A 19,865-nucleotide genomic window follows, 5' to 3' on the forward strand; every position below is an offset into this window, starting at 1 on the left:
CCATGGCCCCGCCCCCTCGCATGGATTGGCCGCTCGCCCAGGCTCCGCCCCCCCACAGATTGGCCTCTCGCCCCGGCACCCTGCAGGCCACCAAACCAGCCGACACATACCCTCGCATTGCTGGGGCTGACCGGCGTATGCTGGTGTGGGCTCCCGTGCGAGCGGGGGACGAGATGCGCTGGTAACCATGGTAGCATAGTTACCAGCGCATCAAGGTCCTGCAGCGGCAGAAAATACACACACGCACACACATAACAGCACACACACACACACACACATCAGATCACACTCACTCTCACACACACATCACATCGCATCCACATACTCACAACATCCTGGGATATCGCTTGCTTCTCGGCGGCGATATTGTGCTGTGAGCTTCCAGGACCTGCCGGAGGATCACATGGCCAGAAGCATGTGGTATCTCCAGATGTTGTGAGTATGAGCGCGTATGTGCAATATCGTCAATGTGTGTGTGCGTGAGTGTATGCGATCGGGTGTGTGTGAGTGTATGCGATCGGGTGTGTGTGAGTGTATGCGATCGGGTGTGTGTGGGTGTGTGTGAGTGTATGCGATCGATCTGTGAGTGTCGGCAGAGGAGCACGGCGTGCTGGAGGAGGCTGGGAGGAGAGAGGCTGATCCTGGGGAAGGCTGGGATGGGAAGGCTGAGAGAAGAGAGGCTGATGCTGGGGGAGGCTGAGGCTGGGGTAGCTTGGGAGGAGAGAGGCTGATGTTGGGGACTGAAAAGGCATCAGCTGGGGACAGAAAAGGCTGATGCTGGGAGGAGAGAGGCTGATGCTGGGATGAGAGAGGCTGATGCTGGGATGAGAGAGGCTGATGCTGGGGACAGAGAGGCTGATGCTGGGAGGAGAGAGGCTGATGCTGGGGACAGAGAGGCTGATGCTGGGAGGAGAGAGGCTGATGCTGGGATGAGAGAGGCTGATGCTGGGGACAGAGAGGCTGATGCTGGGAGGAGAGAGGCTGATGCTGGGATGAGAGAGGCTGATGCTGGGATGAGAGAGGCTGATGCTGCGGGTAGAGAGGCTGATGCTGGGAGGAGAGAGGCTAATGCTGCGGGCAGAGAGGCTGATGCTGCGGGTAGAGAGGCTGATGCTGGTGCAGCATGGGGGATGGAGCACGATGGGGGTGCGCAGCATGGGGGATGGAGCACGTTTGGGAGTGCGCAGCATGGCGCATGGAGCACATTTGGAAGTGCGCAGCATGGCGGATGGACCACGTTTGGGAGTGCGCAGCATGGCGGATGGAGCACATTTAGGAGTGCGCAGCATGGCGGATGGAGCACGTTTGGGAGTGCGCAGCATGGCGGATGGACCACATTTGGGAGTGCGCAGCATAGCGGATGGAGCACGTTTGGGAGTGCGCAGCATGGCGGATGGAGCACGTTTGGGAGTGCGCAGCATGGCGGATGGAGCACGTTTGGGAGTGCGCAGCATGGCGGATGGAGCACGTTTGGGAGTGCGCAGCATGGCGGATGGACCACATTTGGGAGTGCGCAGCATGGCGGATGGAGCACGTTTGGGAGTGCGCAGCATGGGAGATGGAGCACGATGGGGGGTGCGCAGCATAGGGGATGGAGCATGATGGGGAGTGCGCTGCATGGGGGATGGAGCACGATGGGGAGTGCGGAGTATGGCGGATGGAACACGTTTGGGAGTGCGCAGCATGGCGGATGGAGCACGTTTAAGAGTGCGCAGCATGGCGGATGGAGCACGTTTGGGAGTGCGCAGCATGGGAGATGGAGCACGATGGGGGGTGCGCAGCATAGGGGATGGAGCACGATGGGTAGTGCGCTGCATGGGGGATGGAGCACGATGGGGAGTGCGCTGCATGGGGGATGGAGCACGATGGGAAGTGCACACCTCCCCCCAACACACACACACACGCGCGCGGGCACTGCACAACACACCACACACACACACTGGGAACCACAAAGAACTGCCCTACACGGACACTTACACACACAGACAATGCTGCACACACAAATATACGCACATACCGCACAACACACACATTGCACAAAACATACCTCCCCCCAAAACACACCACACACACAAACCGCGCAACACACACACAACGCTACAGACACACAGCGCTCTACAAACAACGCAACACACACAACAGACAAACAACACCGCTCTCACCCCCGTCACACCCAGACAACACCCAGAACATGTACAGCGCCCTACACAAACACTTGGTAACTACACACAACAACATCTATATATATATATATATATATATATATATAACAAAAATCATACATGAACTACACAATACATAAATTCTAGAATACCCGATGCGTAGAATTGGGCCACCTTCTAGTCTATATATATAATTGCTTTATTCTGTCTGTCTGTCTGTCTGTCTGTCTGCCTTTCTGTCTGTCTTGCTCCAAAATTGTGTCCTTACGGTGACACAAAGCTGATTGGCCACTGCGCTCGCCATGGCCCCGCCCACCCGCACGGATTGGCCGCTCGCCTCACCTCGGCTCCGCCCCCCACGGATTGGTCGCTCGCCTGACGGAGCCGGTGAACGCTGGTAACCATTATACACATCGGGTAACTAAGGTCCCTTAGTTACCCGATGTGTATCATACTTACCAGTGTACACCGGCTCCGTCAGGATCCCAGCAGCGCCAGACATAACCTTGCGATGCTGGGATCTTCACGGAGCCGGTGAACGCTGGTAACCATTATACACATCGGGTAACTAAGGTCCCTTAGTTACCCGATGTGTATCATAGTTACCAGCGTACACCAGCTCCCGGTACACATGTGCAGGGAGCCGGCATTATACTCCTCTCCCCCCAGGACTACTCCTCCTATTATAGTCCACCTATTATACTCCTCTCTGAGTATAATAGGAGAACTATTATAGCATGGGGGATGGAGCACAATGGGGTGCGCAGCATGGGGGATGTAGCATGATGGGGGGTGTGCAGCATGGGGGAGGGAGCACGATGGGGAGTGCGCAGCATGGAGGATGGAGCACGATGGGGAGTGCGCAGCATGGGGGATGGAGCACGATAGGGAGTGCGCAGCATGGGGGATGAAGCACAATGGGGGGTGCTCAGCATCGGGGATGGGGCACGATGGGGAATGCGCAGCATAGGGGATGGAGCACGATGGGGGGTGCGCAGCATGGGGGATGGAGCACGATGGTGGGTGCGCAGCATGGGGGATGGGGCACGATGGGGGGTGCACAACTCCCCCCAACACACACACACAACACACTACACACACACTGGGAACCACAAACACCGCCATACACAGACACCCACACACAGACAACGCCGCACACACACAACACCCAACACACAAACACCGCGGCATACATAAATATACGCACATACCGCACAACACACACATTGCACAAAACATACCTCCCCCCAAAACACACCACACCCACACAAACCGCGCAACACACACACACACAACGCTACAGACACACAGCGCTCCACAAACAACGCAACACACATACAACACCGCTCTCACCCCCCGCCACACCCAGACAACACCCAGAACATGTACAGCGCCCTACACAAACACTTGGCAACTACATACAACATCTATATATATATATATATAACAAAAATCATACATGAACTACACAATACGTAAATTCTAGAATACCCGATGCGTAGAATCGGGCCACCTTCTAGTGAATAAATAATTAGTAAAAGTGGCTTTACAATAGACCATATTATTTGGACTATAAAACTCACTTTTTTCCACCAAATTTGAGAGTAAAGTTTTGGTGTGTTTTATAGTTTGAAACATGCCTGGCTACCTGTGGGAAGCAATGGTAGTGGTGGTGTGGGGTCAGAGGAGGCAGGTGCAGGGTTGCCACTGCAGGAAGCCGGTGGTGGCAGGAGTGAGGCAATCACGTGTGTCCACTACTAAAAAAAATATGAATATTCACTGCTCCCCATGCCCATAATCTCACTTATCTCTCTGCACCGAGATCAATGATATTAAATTCCTGTGAAGATTTTTATTATCATTAACACCGGCGCTGAGAGGTGGGCAGGATTATGGGTGTGAGAAGCAGTGAATATTAATTTTGGATTAGCCGATAGCTGACATATATACCAGTATGGGGAACATATATACCTGGATGGGCAAACACATCCAGGATGGGGGACATATATACCATGATAGGTCCAGGGGGATGATCTACATATATACAAGGATGGGAGACTTATGTACCAGGATAGAGGACATATAGAACAGGATGGGTCACATATATACCAGGATAGACCACATACAAACTGTACCAAAATGGGAAACATATATACCAGTAAGGAGCTCAATATGGGGAACATGAGAAAAGAATTAGAGGACATTACTGCCATAGATTCGTATAATTACAGTGCATTATGACCATATATTTTGTGTCAATATTTTTTTTATTTTTTTTTCCACCTACTGTAGATGTGTCTTATGGTCTGGTGCATCTAACAGTCTGGAAAATACAATACTTATTAGAAATACTAACCATAATCTTTCTCATTATTTAACACTAATAATTTTTAAGGGCAACATCCCTTGCTATTTGATGTAAAAAAAATAAATAAGCATTTTAATATGTTATATTGTGATTATTTTATTCTATTCACTAACTATTTGCATGATACATTAGGGTTTTAATTTATTAACTGACATTGCTAATTAGGAGCACTCCCATCTGAGAAAAAGAAAATTGATATATTTTCTGTTTATTTCATTCATTTAAGCTTATAGAAAAGTAAAATTCAGATTACATGTAATAGAAAATTTAGAACTATTTTTAAAAGTAATTATGTACACTAAAGTATCTCTTCAAACTTTTAACACATTTGTCAAACAGGACCGTCAAAACATGGTTCACTTCTGCACTTGTAAAAGCACCCTTAAGTCAGAGGTTTTAGATGTGTCATGGATTTCCGATGCAAATACGGTGCTGCAAATTTGTGGCAATTTACAGTACATTATAAGTAAATTGGTTTTCCAAAATTTTCTGCAATATCTGAACATGGTTTTAGATTAACATAGTTGCATGAGCAGTTGTTTTTTTTTGCATTTATGTTGTCCTTTTCTTAGAAACTAGTTCAGGGCACAAATACAGTAAATTCATGCTTAACCCATTTACAATAGAATCAAGCAAGCCAATACATAAAAAAATGGGAGCTTGGAGGTGGTTGCATCCAGGATCCATCTGTAATGGCTGAGCTCAGAGAAACTGATTCTGGTTGCTTAATTTCTAAAAATGATCTTAGATCCTCCACAGTTATTTAAAGACATGTTCTAGTAGTCTGCATGTCAATGTTGCTAAATGTTATTTAGGCCTCATTTACATGATTTTTCCACGTAAGAGTAAAACAGATAGATTATTCTGATCAGACTGATCAGAAGTGTGGTACAAGTGTCACCAAATTTCTCAAATGTGGAGAAATAAAAAAAAATGTCTTCCCCTTCTCCATTCAGGCAGTCTGTGAAAATCAGACCATACTCGTATGTCATCCAAGTGCAGTCTGATTTTTACCTGGACCTATAGACTTGAAATGCCAATTTTGATTCGACCCTTTGATCAACATTGAATAAGTCTTGGTGATTTTCTGTGGACTTCTCAGTCCACAAAATGTCATGGGCATGTGAATGGCCCCAAGCAATATCACAAGTACGTGTCTTATCCGTGAAAACCACGACTAGCACTCATACAGGAAAATCAAACATGTGACTGAGGCCTTAGTGTTTCAAAAATGATAAAAGCAATCAAATGATTACTGCTTCCTGTGGCTCCTAAGAATAGTTAACCCCTTCATGACATAGGACGTATATTTAAGTCATATGTCATGTCCCTTGCTTTAATGTGTACTCTCACACCAAGCCCCTCTCTTCTCTACACAAGGCAGCTGGTCTGATCAGCAGTTATGTGCCTCTATCAGCCACAAGTGAATCTAAGAGCTGCCCATGGCTGTTCACCAGTTAAATCCCACAGTCAATCTCTGACAGCAGAATTTAACATGTGCTGGTGGAGAGAATATAATTCCTTAATTTTATCGGTGCGCCTGTGATGTCATCATGGATTGCTGATGAGTTTTCATCACAGTTGGGAGTCAGCTGATGACACATGTGTGTCATGATGATCCTTCTGTGAATGTCAGCTGGGAGTTGGTGTTCATAGGAGATCATGATTTCAGCAATACAGAGCAGTGCTGATTTACTGCTCTGTACAGCAAGAGCGATTGGACGATAGCAGCATCAAGTAAATACAATAAACTTAAAGAAAAACAGTTTTAAAGATATATAATAACCACAATAGTTGAAATCACCCCCCTTTTGCCCCACTGAAAATAAAACATTGAAAAAAGTAAAAATACACATATTGGGCATCGCTGAGTTCAGAAATGCCCTATCTATCGAAATATAAAGTAAACTATCCCAACGGTAAATAGTGTAATGAAATAACTTATAAACACCAGAATTATTTTTTTTGGCCTCTGCAACATTGCAATAAAATACAGTAGAAGGTGATGAAATGATTATATCTACACAAAATTGGTAACAGTAAAAACATGGCCCTATGGTGCAAAAAATAAGTAAAAATGTTATAACTCTCAGAACCTGGCATGAAAAGCAAAAACATTTTTTTTTCTTACAAATGTCTACATTTTTTTACCATTTAAGTGAAAAAGAAAAACTAAATAAACATATTTGATATCTACATACTCAAACTGACCTTTAAAATCAAACTACCAGGTCTCTTTTACCATATAATGAACATTTTAAATAAAAAATGGTATCATTCAAAAAGTATAAATAGTCAAGCATAAAACAAGCCCTTATATGGTTATTTCAATATATTATAAGTACCCCAATAAGCACTCCAATGTAAGACTTAGTTAACAGAAAGATATAACACCTATGGCTTTTTGAGCACAATAGTTAAAAAAGGGAAAAAGAAAAGAAAAACCTCAACATCCTAAAAGATCCAAATAGCCTGATCATTAAGGGCTTAAGATGATGTCTTATGATGTCTATCCTTTGGCCAAAGAGACAATAAAACTGACGAGTGTGAATCATCAAGCCATCAAGAGTAGTGCTCATGTTTAATATAAAAACTTTAAAAGATAACAAAGCACGATGGACACAAATGTTAATATATATATATTATTTTTTCTATTTTTTTCATTTTAAAAATACTTTTTAACTTGTAATTTATATTTTTAATATAATATTTATTTCATGAATATTTTTCCTGATGAAATCTATTTTTGTTTTTTTTAGCATTAGAACGTTAAAGTTTGGCTTTTTAATTTTCTCATTTAAAAAAAAAAAATATCTTAATTTCAGAGCAAAATTTAACGTACCTCATGAGAATCTATCCCATTATTGACTGACCAATTGGTCTGGAAATATTCAAGCATTCTCTGCTTAAGTTGTTGTGGAAGGTGATGTACCCGTATAAAATCCTTCAGATCCTTTGTTCTTGTATGATAGAGGGACCATCTGGAGTACAGTCGCTGGATTATAGCTGTTACATTACCAAATACCAAAGCATGCATCAAAGCTGTACAGGAAAAGAAAAAGAAAGTAAGCATCATGCTACATTGGATAAATGTTTGCAGAAAAAGGTGTGAAAGTGACTTTATCCAAAACTATTTATAACACTCTGTACAACAGGCTGATTTACAAACCCTATAAATGTACTGTAGTCTACTCTAACCTAAAATTCACTTCACTGCTCACCTCTCCAAGTAACTGTACTGCCTCTGATGCCCATTGCCTGCCATCTGGTTCTCTCAAAGCCTCTTCTTTACACAATCACGTACCAGTGCCTTCACGTCTAGGACAGGACTTCCGGTTATGACCAGGCCTCGTAGGTCACTGCGTATTGTATTGTCGTGAGTTCACGACATGCACCAAAATGTTACAACCTGCCATGACCTGCGAGGCTTGGGCATGGCTGGAAGTTCTTTTCTGGAGTGAAGGCATTAAACCTCAGAGGTTATGGAATGCCGTGCGATATGATGTTACAACACACCATGACCTCCATGTCTTGGTTATGGCCACAAGTGCTGATCTGGAATGAAGACACCGATGCTGGACTGCTGAAAGAAGATGTCCTAAAGATCAGACAGCCGATGAGCTTTGGTCATTGGAGGCAGCGGGGGTGCAGGGATAGGTGAGTGCTAAGGTATTAAGCTCTTTAATTATTTTTTACATGTTATATTTATTCTGTTCTAGAATATGGAGGTACATCAGAGCCTAATAGTGACATTAAAGTCACGGACAATAACTTCACTGTGAATAGAATTCAAATTTCAGCAGATCTTCTTATCCTTAGGAAATTACCATCCCTACACTTACCAGCTCCCTTCAGACAGGTATATGTTATATCCAAGGGCCTCAGAACAATAGCTGCCATAAATTGTTAGGCTGTGCTGTAATTTACTGTATAGCAAATAGCCGGAAACTTCACCATACAGTAAAAATTAGGGAAGAATCAAACAAACAAGGGGTTGTTCAAAATGACTAAACCAAAAATGGATAAGGGAAAGTAGTATATACAAACATGCACCAAACCCCCCCCCAAAAAAATAACTCTAAAAGCAGTAAATCTTTATTATAATAAATATAAAAACCCAGGCAAACATACCAGGCAAACAACACAAAGTGGTGTGTGAAATCTACAGCAGCGTAGCTTTTGCGACACAAAGCAGCAGGGGTAACAGCAAGTGATAGACCATATAGGTCAGGGCATGGGTAGTCCAACAATATCTGGAGGACATGAACCTTGCACTACACTTTTTCCCTGCTTGAAAATGGAGGTAATATCACCCTAATTTTTCCGGCACCCCCATTCCACAGCAGCTGTCCCTGTTACTCCCTACTCTGTTACTAAGCATGTAACTTTTAAGGGTGCTTTACACGAGACAAGCTATCGTGCTATGCATCGTCGGGGTCATGGTTTTCTTGACGCACATCCGGCATCGTTCACGACGTCGTCTCGTGTAACACCTCCGAGCGACGCAGTATCGCTCACAAATCGTGAGTCGTGTACTCGTCGCTCAGTTTCAAAATATTGTTTATTTAAAATGGCGCCGGTTGTTCATCGTACCTGGGGCAGCACACATCGCTCCGTGTGACACCCCGGGAACAATGAACTCAGCTTACCTGCATCCCGCGGCACCCGCCGGCTTTGTGGAAGGAAGGAGGTGGGTGGGATGTTTACATCCCGCTCATCTCCGCCCCTCTGCTTCTATTGGCCGGTGGCTGTGTGACGTCGCTGTGACGCCAAACATCCCTCCCCCTTCAGGAAGAGGATGTTCACCGCCCACAGCGACGTCGCTCAGCAGGTAAATATGTGTGATGGGGGTTTCACGACTTTGTGCGACATGGGCAGCGATTTGCCCGTGATGCACAAACGACGGGGGCGGGTACGATAGATCGTGAAATCGCACAATCGGCCGTCTCGTGTAAAGCAGGCATTACCAAAGTGCAAATACAGTCATGTAACTTTAAGTCGGAGTATATCAAATCCACCCATCAGAATATAGATGTGTATACATAGAGAATTATAACTTCCCACTACATCATAAGACCAGGGAGACTCCTAACTAAAAGATGTCAATAAGTAGGAATAGTGGCCCTTGTTAGAGGATACTTAGCGTAAGTTGGTAGTTCCCTTAAGGTCCATAAAGATAATCTAACAGACCAAGAAGATCCCCAAGGTTAGTATGGTGTCCCTTGTTCACTATGACCCCTCCTCTATCCCGGTGTTTACCTTCAAAAAAGTAAAAATACTTAAGTGGGCTTGACACGCTACAATATCGTTAATGAATTATCATCGTGGTCACGTTGTTTGTGACGCACATCAAGCGTCCTTAACAAGATCGCAGCGTGTAACACTTAAGAGCGATCTTAATCGATCGCAAAAGAGGGCAAAATCGTTTGCCGTGGAGAGGTCGTCCTGAAACAAAAAATCGTTTTCAGGATGCTAGCGATGTTGCTCGTCATTCCTGCGGAATCACACATTGCTGTGTGTGACACCGCAGGAGCGAGGAACATCTCCTTACCTGCCTCCATCAGCAATGCGGAAGGAAGAGGTGGGCGGGATGTTATGTCCCGCTCATCTCCGTCCCTCCGCTTCTATTGGCCGCCTGCCATGTGACGTCGCAGGGCAGGTAAGTAGTGTGACGGGGGTAAGCGAGGTTGTGCGACAAGGGCAGCGATATGCCCGTATCACACAGCCGACGGGGGTGGGTACGATTGCTTGCGATCTCGCTAGCGAGATCGCAGCGTGTAAAGCCCGCTTTATACTCACCTCCAATGCCATTCCAGCAGTGTCAGCACTAGTTTTCACGGTGATCATTTTACATTATTTTTCACCGGAGGTGAATGTAGGTGATGTTATTTTGTTGGGAGGAAACGGATGGAGAAGTGGTTATCCAAATAGTGGACAATCCCTTTAGCTAATTATATGCTATTACTTTTTATAGAGAGAAATCAACTTTAACTTGTTAATACAATATTAAGAGCTACAGTTAGGTCCAGAAATATTTGGACAGTGACACAAGATTTGTTATTTTAGCTGTTTACAAAAACATGTTCAGAAATACAATTATATATATATATAATATGGGCTGAAAGTGCACAATCCCAGCTGCAATATGAGAGTTTTCACATCCAAATCGGAGAAAGGGTTTAGGAATCATAGCTCTGTAATGCATAGCCTCCTCTTTTTCAAGGGACCAAAAGTAATTGGACAAGGGACTCTAAGGGCTGCAATTAACTCTGAAGGCGTCTCCCTCGTTAACCTGTAATCAATGAAGTACTTAAAAGGTCTGGGGTTGATTACAGGTGTGTGGTTTTGCATTTGGAAGCTGTTGCTGTGACCAGACAACATGTGGTCTAAGGAACTCTCAATTGAGGTGAAGCAGAACATCCTGAGGCTGTAAAAAAAGAAAAAATCCATCAGAGAGATAGCAGACATGCTTGGAGTAGCAAAATCAACAGTCGGGTACATTCTGAGAAAAAAGGAATTGACTGGTGAGCTTGGGAACTCAAAAAGGCCTGGGCGTCCACGGATGACAACAGTGGTGGATGATCGCCGCATACTTTCTTTGGTGAAGAAGAACCCGTTCACAACATCAACTGAAGTCCAGAACACTCTCAGTGAAGTAGGTGTATCTGTCTCTAAGTCAACAGTAAAGAGAAGACTCCATGAAAGTAAATACAAAGGGTTCACATCTAGATGCAAACCATTCATCAATTCCAAAAATAGACAGGCCAGAGTTAAATTTGCTGAAAAACACCTCATGAAGCCAGCTCAGTTCTGGAAAAGTATTCTATGGACAGATGAGACAAAGATCAACCTGTACCAGAATGATGGGAAGAAAAAAGTTTGGAGAAGAAAGGGAACGGCACATGATCCAAGGCACACCACATCCTCTGTAAAACATGGTGGAGGCAACGTGATGGCATGGGCATGCATGGCTTTCAATGGCACTGGGTCACTTGTGTTTATTGATGACATAACAGCAGACAAGAGTAGCCGGATGAATTCTGAAGTGTACCGGGATATACTTTCAGCCCAGATTCAGCCAAATGCCGCAAAGTTGATCGGACGGCGCTTCATAGTACAGATGGACAATGACCCCAAGCATACAGCCAAAGCTACCCAGGAGTTCATGAGTGCAAAAAAGTGGAACATTCTGCAATGGCCAAGTCAATCACCAGATCTTAACCCAATTGAGCATGCATTTCACTTGCTCAAATCCAGACTTAAGACGGAAAGACCCACAAACAAGCAAGACCTGAAGGCTGCGGCTGTAAAGGCCTGGCAAAGCATTAAGAAAGAGGAAACCCAGTGTTTGGTGATGTCCATGGGTTCCAGACTTAAGGCAGTGATTGCCTCCAAAGGATTCGCAACAAAATATTGAAAATAAAAATATTTTGTTTGGGTTTGGTTTATTTGTCCAATTACTTTTGACCTCCTAAAATGGGGAGTGTTTGTAAAGAAATGTGTACAATTCCTACAATTTCTATCAGATATTTTTGTACAAACCTTCAAATTAAACATTACAATCTGCACTTGAATTCTGTTGTAGAGGTTTCATTTCAAATCCAATGTGGTGGCATGCAGAGCCCAACTCGCGAAAATTGTGTCACTGTCCAAATATTTCTGGACCTAACTGTATGTTGGAGCCACTTTTCAGAGTCTTTGTTGCAAACATATTTGATAGAATAGAGTGAATTGAGCACTCTTTTTATTCTAAAGATGACAAACTTCTTGGCAGATGAAGCAAGCTTAATTGGAAGTCAATGGTATCAGTAGAGAGCTCAATATGCTATAAGATATCGAGCACTGCATAGTGATTACAATATGAGATTAGTGGATCCATTGAAGTTTGGGTTCGTGGGGTTCAGGTGGACATTAATTAAAGTTGTCAATGTATGTGAAGCGCTATGGTATTAATAGTTTATAAATAATAATATATATATATATTCTATATAATAAATATATTTATACATATATACTGTATATATAAGTTCAGTTTGGGACCCAGACTTGAGCTAAATCCCATTGGGAGTTACTGATTGGACAGTTTGGCTCTCCGTCCACATACCGCCAGCCATAAATAAAGCATTTCCAAGTGAAGGAGGCAGAGTGCGTTTTTTTCATTTTTTTATGTACACACAACATTTGATAACGCTGTTTTTACCCCTAAAGTGAGCTATTCAAATATTGCAAATGGCTCTCACTAGACCGAGCATCGAGCGTATCTGAGTAGAAGTGATGATCGCTTGAATGGTTAACATACTGTACGTAAAGCACCCCAACTCCAAAATTGGACACTGATTTATTTGTAAAGTCCATGTTCAGTACGAACACCAAACTTTACTGTTTGGATTTGATCATCTCTAATTACCATTTCTAATGAAAATATAATGCTTGTGAACTTAGCCTTAAGATATCCCAAAAATTAAAGGGAGCTTAATTTTTCAACTCCTAATCTACTTATTCAGGATCACATATGTTTAAAATTTAAATCAGAACTGGGCTCAGCTGTTAACTGCCTTAGAAGTGAATGAACAGAGCTGCAGACACTTCCCCATTGATACTCTATTGGAATGTGGGAGCTGGTGATATTCTGTGGGATGCAGATAAATGGTAAATGGACCTCAGTTTTATATGATATGCATATGTACACCATACATACCTATTTTCATTTGCCTTTGGCAACAATAAGCTTTGAGATTTGTAGTTTACATTTTTCAGAATTTGTATATATTCTATTAAAATATAGGTCAATCTTAAATAGATTACAATGTTTTGACTTTTGTCTCTTTTATGGTATGATATCAAATTCTTTACATAATTTATCAAGATTAAGGTAAACAGCTTGCTGTAACATGCTAAATAGCAATATAAAATTATCAAAACATGTTGTGTATTGCTATTCTGCTAATTAACCTTTAACTTGTGTATGTGCAAACACATGAATAATCATATTGCATAATTTAGATCTGTTGATTAAAATAAAGAAAATGGATAATTGGATGGATAAATAAATGGATACTAATTAACATACTTTTTTCCTGTGGAAGATTGATAAGACTCCACACTCAGCTGATCTTCTTAAAGTGTTATTTTCTTTTCAGCTTTTCATGGCTGCGATTCGAGCATTTAAGTGTTGGCCACAGGAAGTTGAAGAACCAAGCATGGCTGCACTACACTGCTTCTACAACTCCTATTGAGGTGAATGAGAATTATCGAAACAGCATAGCTTTTGGGTGCCGATATTCTCATCTCAGACAAAAACTTCTAAAATGTGATGGCACTTTAACACTAGAAATCCCAGAGATGGGTCATTTAACATGTCTACCTTTGGAACCCAGAGACTGGTCAAATGACCTGAAGGATCTTAGCTAACATCCTATAATCACCGTCTTTTGTTCTGTAATTAAGGCCATTACTGTCGCACCACAGGAGGTTGTTGTTTTCCATTGAGTTTAGCCATTTAGTTTCTAGTTAGTTCTATTTAGTTTATTGTATGTCATTTGACCCTCTTTCAGGACTTCAGGGGGGAGCTTGAAATGTCCTGGGACTTCTAGTGTTAAGGCTGCATGCCCACAATCAGTATTTGCAGCGGTTTGGATGCAGCATGCTTCAGCTACGTCTAAACCGCTGCGGTGTACAGTACAAGCATAGTGAATGGGATTTCTAGAAATGCCGTGCCCACTATGCTTCTACAGCAAACATTGACCTACAGAGCATCTTTCCAGACCGCAGCATGTTAATTGTTTTCTGCGAAATCACATGTGTCCTCCGTAGGGAGAACACAAGCAGGAGAACGCAGCACACAGAACCCTGATCATGGGTACTGACAGCTGCGGTCTGCTGCGTTCTCTTGTGGAGGAGACATGCGGCCCTGCCAGTCAGGACTCACTGCGTTTTAAACACAGCAAGTCTTGATCGTGGGCACATACCCTAAGGAGATGAAATCCCATCAAAAATTTGTGTCAGGGGCATTCCACTATCCAAATTCTGCTATACAGCAATGAAGGGTGAACACCCTGAAAAAGCTCTTTGTCAAAGATTTTCTTGCTTGGCTAATAATTCCTGGTTTTGTTGCATATTTTTTGTACAATGTATACAATGAATTTTGGCTCAAATTGATTTTAAAAGACTTGCATTTATTCTTTCCTCAATCCATCTTCTATCTCTCTCCCCTTCCCTGCTCATTCCTTTTTACTCTCCTTGTCTCGATCTCCTAAACTCTTTGTTCTACATTTTCCTCTTAGGCTCTGTGCGCACTGGGAAGTGGAATTTTCTTGAGAAAATTCCGCATGCCCTCAAAGATTACCGCACCCGCGGTAAAAAACCGCGGGAAACCGCACCCGAAAACCGCATGCGGTTTGCCGCGGTTTGCTGCGGTTTTACCGCGGTATTATTCGCGGCATTGCCGCGGTTTTGCCGCGTGCGGGTTGGGATGTGCTTTATTGCATTCAATGCAATAAAGCACATTGAAGAAAAAAAAAAAAAAAGTCATTTAATTCTGAGATAGTAGAAAGACAGAAGAATAGATAGAGGGATAGATAGACAGACAGAGGGATAGACAGACAGAGGGATAGACAGACAGAGGGATAGACAGATAGATAGATGACAGATCGCTGCATTTCCCACGGTCGGCAGTGAGTTCACATTACCGGCCGTGGGAAATGACCGGTAATTACCTCTGCTGCTTTCATTCAGTGCTGTGTCTGTGACAGTCGCGGCTGGATGGAAGCAGCGCTGGACGTCGGACCTGGATTACGCCGGAGTTTTGTTGCGGGAGGGGTTAATAAAATGGTGAACGAGGCTTGTTTGTTTTATTTAAAATAAAGGATTTTTCGGTGTCTGTGTTTTTTTTTCACTTTACTTACGGGTTGATCATGTCAGCTGTCACATAGACGCTGCCATGATCAAGCCTGGGGTTAATGGCGGTGGTCCCCCATCACCATTAACCCCTTGTATTACCTTGTCACCACTGCTACACGGTGGCAAGAAGAGCCGAGGACACGCCGGCAGTGCCGCATAATGCATGCGACAGTGCCGGGGCAGCTGCGGCTGATATTCTCGGCTGCGGGAGGGGGAGTGAGGCGGGGGACATTACCCCTGCCCCTCTCCCTCCCCAGCCTGAGAATACCGGGCCGCCGCTGTGTGCTTACCTCGGCTGGACGGTAAATATGCAGCGGAGCCCACGTTCTTTTTTTCCTATATTTCCGTTTTCTTTCTGTGTGTTCTGTGTGTCTGTGTCTATGTGTTCTATGTCTGTGATGTGTTCTGTGTGTGATGTGTGTGTGTTTACTCTCTGCACGGCTTCCTCTTCCTGTAATGACATCACTTCCCTGCAAAACCGCAGCAAGTGATGCACATTACCGGAGGTAAACCGCAAAATACCGCAGGGAATAACGCAGGAAAACGCAGTGAACCGCACAGAATTTGCTGCCTGCGTTATTCCCTGCGGGATTTCTTGATTAACATTGAGTCAATGGAGTAAAATCCCGCAGCGCTGTGCGGAAAAGAAGTGACATGCACTTGTTTTTGCTGCGGGATTCCCGCAGCAAAACATGCAGCTGTCAAATTCCGCCCAGTGCGCACAGGATTTTTTTTCTCCATAGGATTTGCTGGTGATTCACTGCAGAGATGTTATGAACATTTTCTGCAGCGAAACATGCAGCAAATCCGCGGCAAAATCCGCGAAAAATCCGGTAAGTGCGCACATAGCCTTACCTTACTTCTTTCCCCTCTTGCTTGTTCTGTAACCTTATTGATGGGACTAGACAGTCCTCTTTGTTCTGGTTGGTGACTTTTAGCCTAATTTTTCATAATCAGGAGGATCAATACGATCCAATATAATTGTTCAGTTATTGCACTATTTTGCATGTTGCTATGACCATGCAGAACCCTTTTGTTATTCTTTAGCACTTTATTGGTCATACTTTACATGTGGGCCTGAATTTGGCTTGTAACTTTGTTTGTTTTTTTTGTTACAAATTTCCAATAAAAAGAGATTAAACATAAAAAGACTCGCATGTGTGAGATTTTTTTAACTCCTCAATAGACATAAACAAACCTAGAATACTTTTGCTTCTATACGTTTCAGTAATCTTAACACATTTGTTATACTGTGTAGAATATTGGGCTCCTGTATTAAAGAAGGACATAGCTAAACTAGAGCAAGTGCTGAGAGGAGCAACCAGGGTTATTAAGGGAATGAGTGACCTGCATTTTCAAGACAGGTGATTAAACTTGGGGTTATTCCATTTTGGAAATGTTTAAAATTAGGGGTGATCTTATTATAATATACTAATATATGACGCGACACTATTAGTGATGAGCGAGTATGCTTGTCACTACTCGGTACTCGCACGAGTATCACTGTACTCGGGCTACTCGGCGGGGACCGAGTAATTTTGCGATACTCGTACTGTACTCGTGGTCTTCATCCCTGCATGTTGGCGCTCTTTTGAGAGCCAGCCCTCATGCAGGGATTGGCTGGCAGACCACTGCAATGCCACAGCCCTGTTAGTTGTGGAATTGCAGTGATTGGCCGGCCCGCACAGCGTGACCGAGCCTTTATACCGGCGGGCGCGCTGTGCTCTGCACACAGCCATCTCGTATTCCCTGCTTTCCTCGCCCACAGGCGCCTATGATTGGTTGCAGTGAGACACGCCCCCACGCTGAGTGACAGGTGTCTCACTGCACCCAATCACAGCAGCCGGTGGGCGTGTGTATACTGTGCAGTGACGTTTTTTTGAGCAGCGGAATCCTTAGGATTTCACTGCGCATGCTCTCTCTGGCTCCCTGGACCCGTAACCAAGATAAATATCGGGTAACCAAGGAAAGTGCTTTACCTGATATTTACCCTGGCCACGTGTGCAGGGATCCCGACACTTCCCCGCTCGGCTCCGCACCCTCCCGCCCTCCACTCCGCATGTATATATATATATACACACGCACACACACACTCACCTGTCCTCAGCGCCATGGCCCCGCTCGGCTCCACCCACTCTGCACTCCTACCCCCGCACAGATTCTCGGCGGCCGAGCGATCAGCTGATCACCCGGCGCTGGGAGCGATCAGCTGATCACCCGGCGCTGGGAGCGATCAGCTGATCACCCGGTGGCCTGCTGCAGGGAGCGATCAGCTGATCACCCGGCGTCCGGCTTCTGGGAGCGATCAGCTGATCGTTCACAATAGTCTGCCACTGGTAAAACTGTAAAAAAATAAAATAAATAAATAAATAATTAAAAAAAACGGCGTGCAGTCCCCCCAATTTTAATACCAGCCAGATAAAGCCAGACGGCTGAAGGCTGGTATTCTCAGGATGGGGAGCTCCACGTTATGGGGAGCCCCCCAGCCTAACAATATCAGTCAGCAGCCATCCAGAATTGCCACATACATTAGATGCGACAGTTCTGGGACTGTACCCGGCTCTTCCTGATTTGCCCTGGTGCGTTGGCCAATCGGGGTAATAAGGAGTTAATGGCAGCCCATAGCTGCCAATAAGTCCTAGATTAATCATGTCAGGCGTCTCCCCGAGATTCCTTCCATGATTAATCTGTAAATTACAGTAAATAAACACACACACACCTGAAAAAATCATTTATTAGAAATAAAAAACACAAACCAATTCCCTCGTAACCAATTTAATAAGCCCCAAAAAGCCCTCCATGTCCGGCGTAATCCACGGACCTCCAGCGTCGCATCCAGCTCTGCTGCATGGAGGTGACAGGAGCTGCAGCAGACACCGCCGCTCCTGTCAGCTTCACACAGCAACTGAGGTGAGTAGCGCGATCAGCTGCTGTCAGTCAGGTAACTCACGGCCACCGCTGGATCCAGTGGTGGCCGCGGATAACCTTAGTGACAGCTCAGCTGATTGCGCTACTCACCTCAGTTGCTGCTTGGAGGTGACAGGAGCGGCGGTGTATTCTGAAGCTCCTGTCACCTCCATGCAGCAGAGCTGGATGTGACGCTGGAGGTCCGTGGATTACGCCGGACATGGAGGGCTTTTTGGGGCTTATTAAATTGGTTACGAGGGAATTGGTTTGTGTTTTTTATTTCTAATAAAGGATTTTTTCGTGTGTGTGTGTTTATTTACTGTAATTTACAGATTAATCATGGAAGGAATCTCGGGGAGACGCCTGACATGATTAATCTAGGACGTATTGGCAGCTATGGGCTTCCAATAACTCCTTATTACCCTGATTTGCCAACGCACCAGGGCAAATCGGGAAGAGCCGGGTACAGTCCCAGAACTGTCACATCTAATGTATGCGGCAATTCTGGGCGGCTGCTGACTGATATTTTTAGGCTGGGGGGCTCCCCATAACGTGGAGCTCCCCATCCTGAGAATACCAGCCTTCAGCCGTCTGGCTTTATCTGGCTGGTATTAAAATTGGGGGGACCGGACGCCATTTTTTTTATTATTTAATTATTTATTTCACTGCACAGTATACACACCCCCACCGGCTGCTGTGATTGGGTGCAGTGAGACACCTGTCACTCAGCGTGGGGGCGTGTCTCACTGCAACCAATCATAGGCGCCGAAAAGCAGGAACGCATTGAATACGAGATTAATGAGCGGCCGGCTTTTTCAAAAGAGGAAAAGCCGCCGGAGTTTAGTGAACAGCTGTGCAGCGCCGCGGCAGTGATCGGGGAACGGTAAGTAACAGAGAGGGGGGAGAATGACCGACAGACTGTGAGAGGGGGACAGACAAGACAGAGAGAGACCGACAGACAGACAGAGAGACCGACCGACGGACTGAGGGAGATAGAATGAAAAAAAAAAATGACCGACATCGCTAGTAAAAAGCACAAAACGTGCGTTTTGGACATCGGATGGCCACACAATGATTTTACGTAAAATCTTTCATGTAATAATCTCAAAAAGTAACATACACCAGCTCTATCTCACTATTGGGTATATGCCCTTAACATTTCCGCCATTAAAATTCATTTTGGTGTCATTTTGGAAGGTTTTCTGGCGAGTCCGTAAAAATGGCGTAAAACTCGGACAAAATTGTTCACAGCTGTGAATTTTGAGTGATAAATGCTTCAAGGGGTCTTCCCCATGCTGTTGCCATGTCATTTGAGCACTCTTCTGAGACTTTTGTGACATTTTTAGGGTTTCTACATGCTACCGGGGGTCATTTCATAAAAATACTCGGGTCTCCCATAGGATAACATTGGGCTCGGTGCTCGGGCCGAGTACACGAGTATCTTGGGATGCTCGGCCCGAGCCTCGAGCACCCAAGCTTTTTGGTACTCGTTCATCACTAGACACTATATGTATCTTCCTAACAATCTA

At 44.6% G+C, this 19,865-nt stretch overlaps 1 protein-coding gene across 1 annotated transcript in view; it reads right to left on the reverse strand.

Annotated features, from left to right (window-relative positions):
- The window catches only part of KCNH8 (potassium voltage-gated channel subfamily H member 8), a 718,195-nt gene that overhangs the window by 141,092 nt on the left and 557,238 nt on the right, over positions 1 to 19,865 (reverse strand). Inside the window, exon 9 of the mRNA XM_075315296.1 lies at positions 7,373 to 7,572. Within this exon, the coding sequence (XP_075171411.1) occupies positions 7,373 to 7,572 (200 nt within the window). The remainder of the gene's footprint in view (positions 1 to 7,372; positions 7,573 to 19,865) is intronic.

Source organism: Anomaloglossus baeobatrachus, chromosome 6, assembly GCF_048569485.1.
Source record: "Anomaloglossus baeobatrachus isolate aAnoBae1 chromosome 6, aAnoBae1.hap1, whole genome shotgun sequence".
Lineage (NCBI taxonomy): Eukaryota > Metazoa > Chordata > Amphibia > Anura > Aromobatidae > Anomaloglossus > Anomaloglossus baeobatrachus.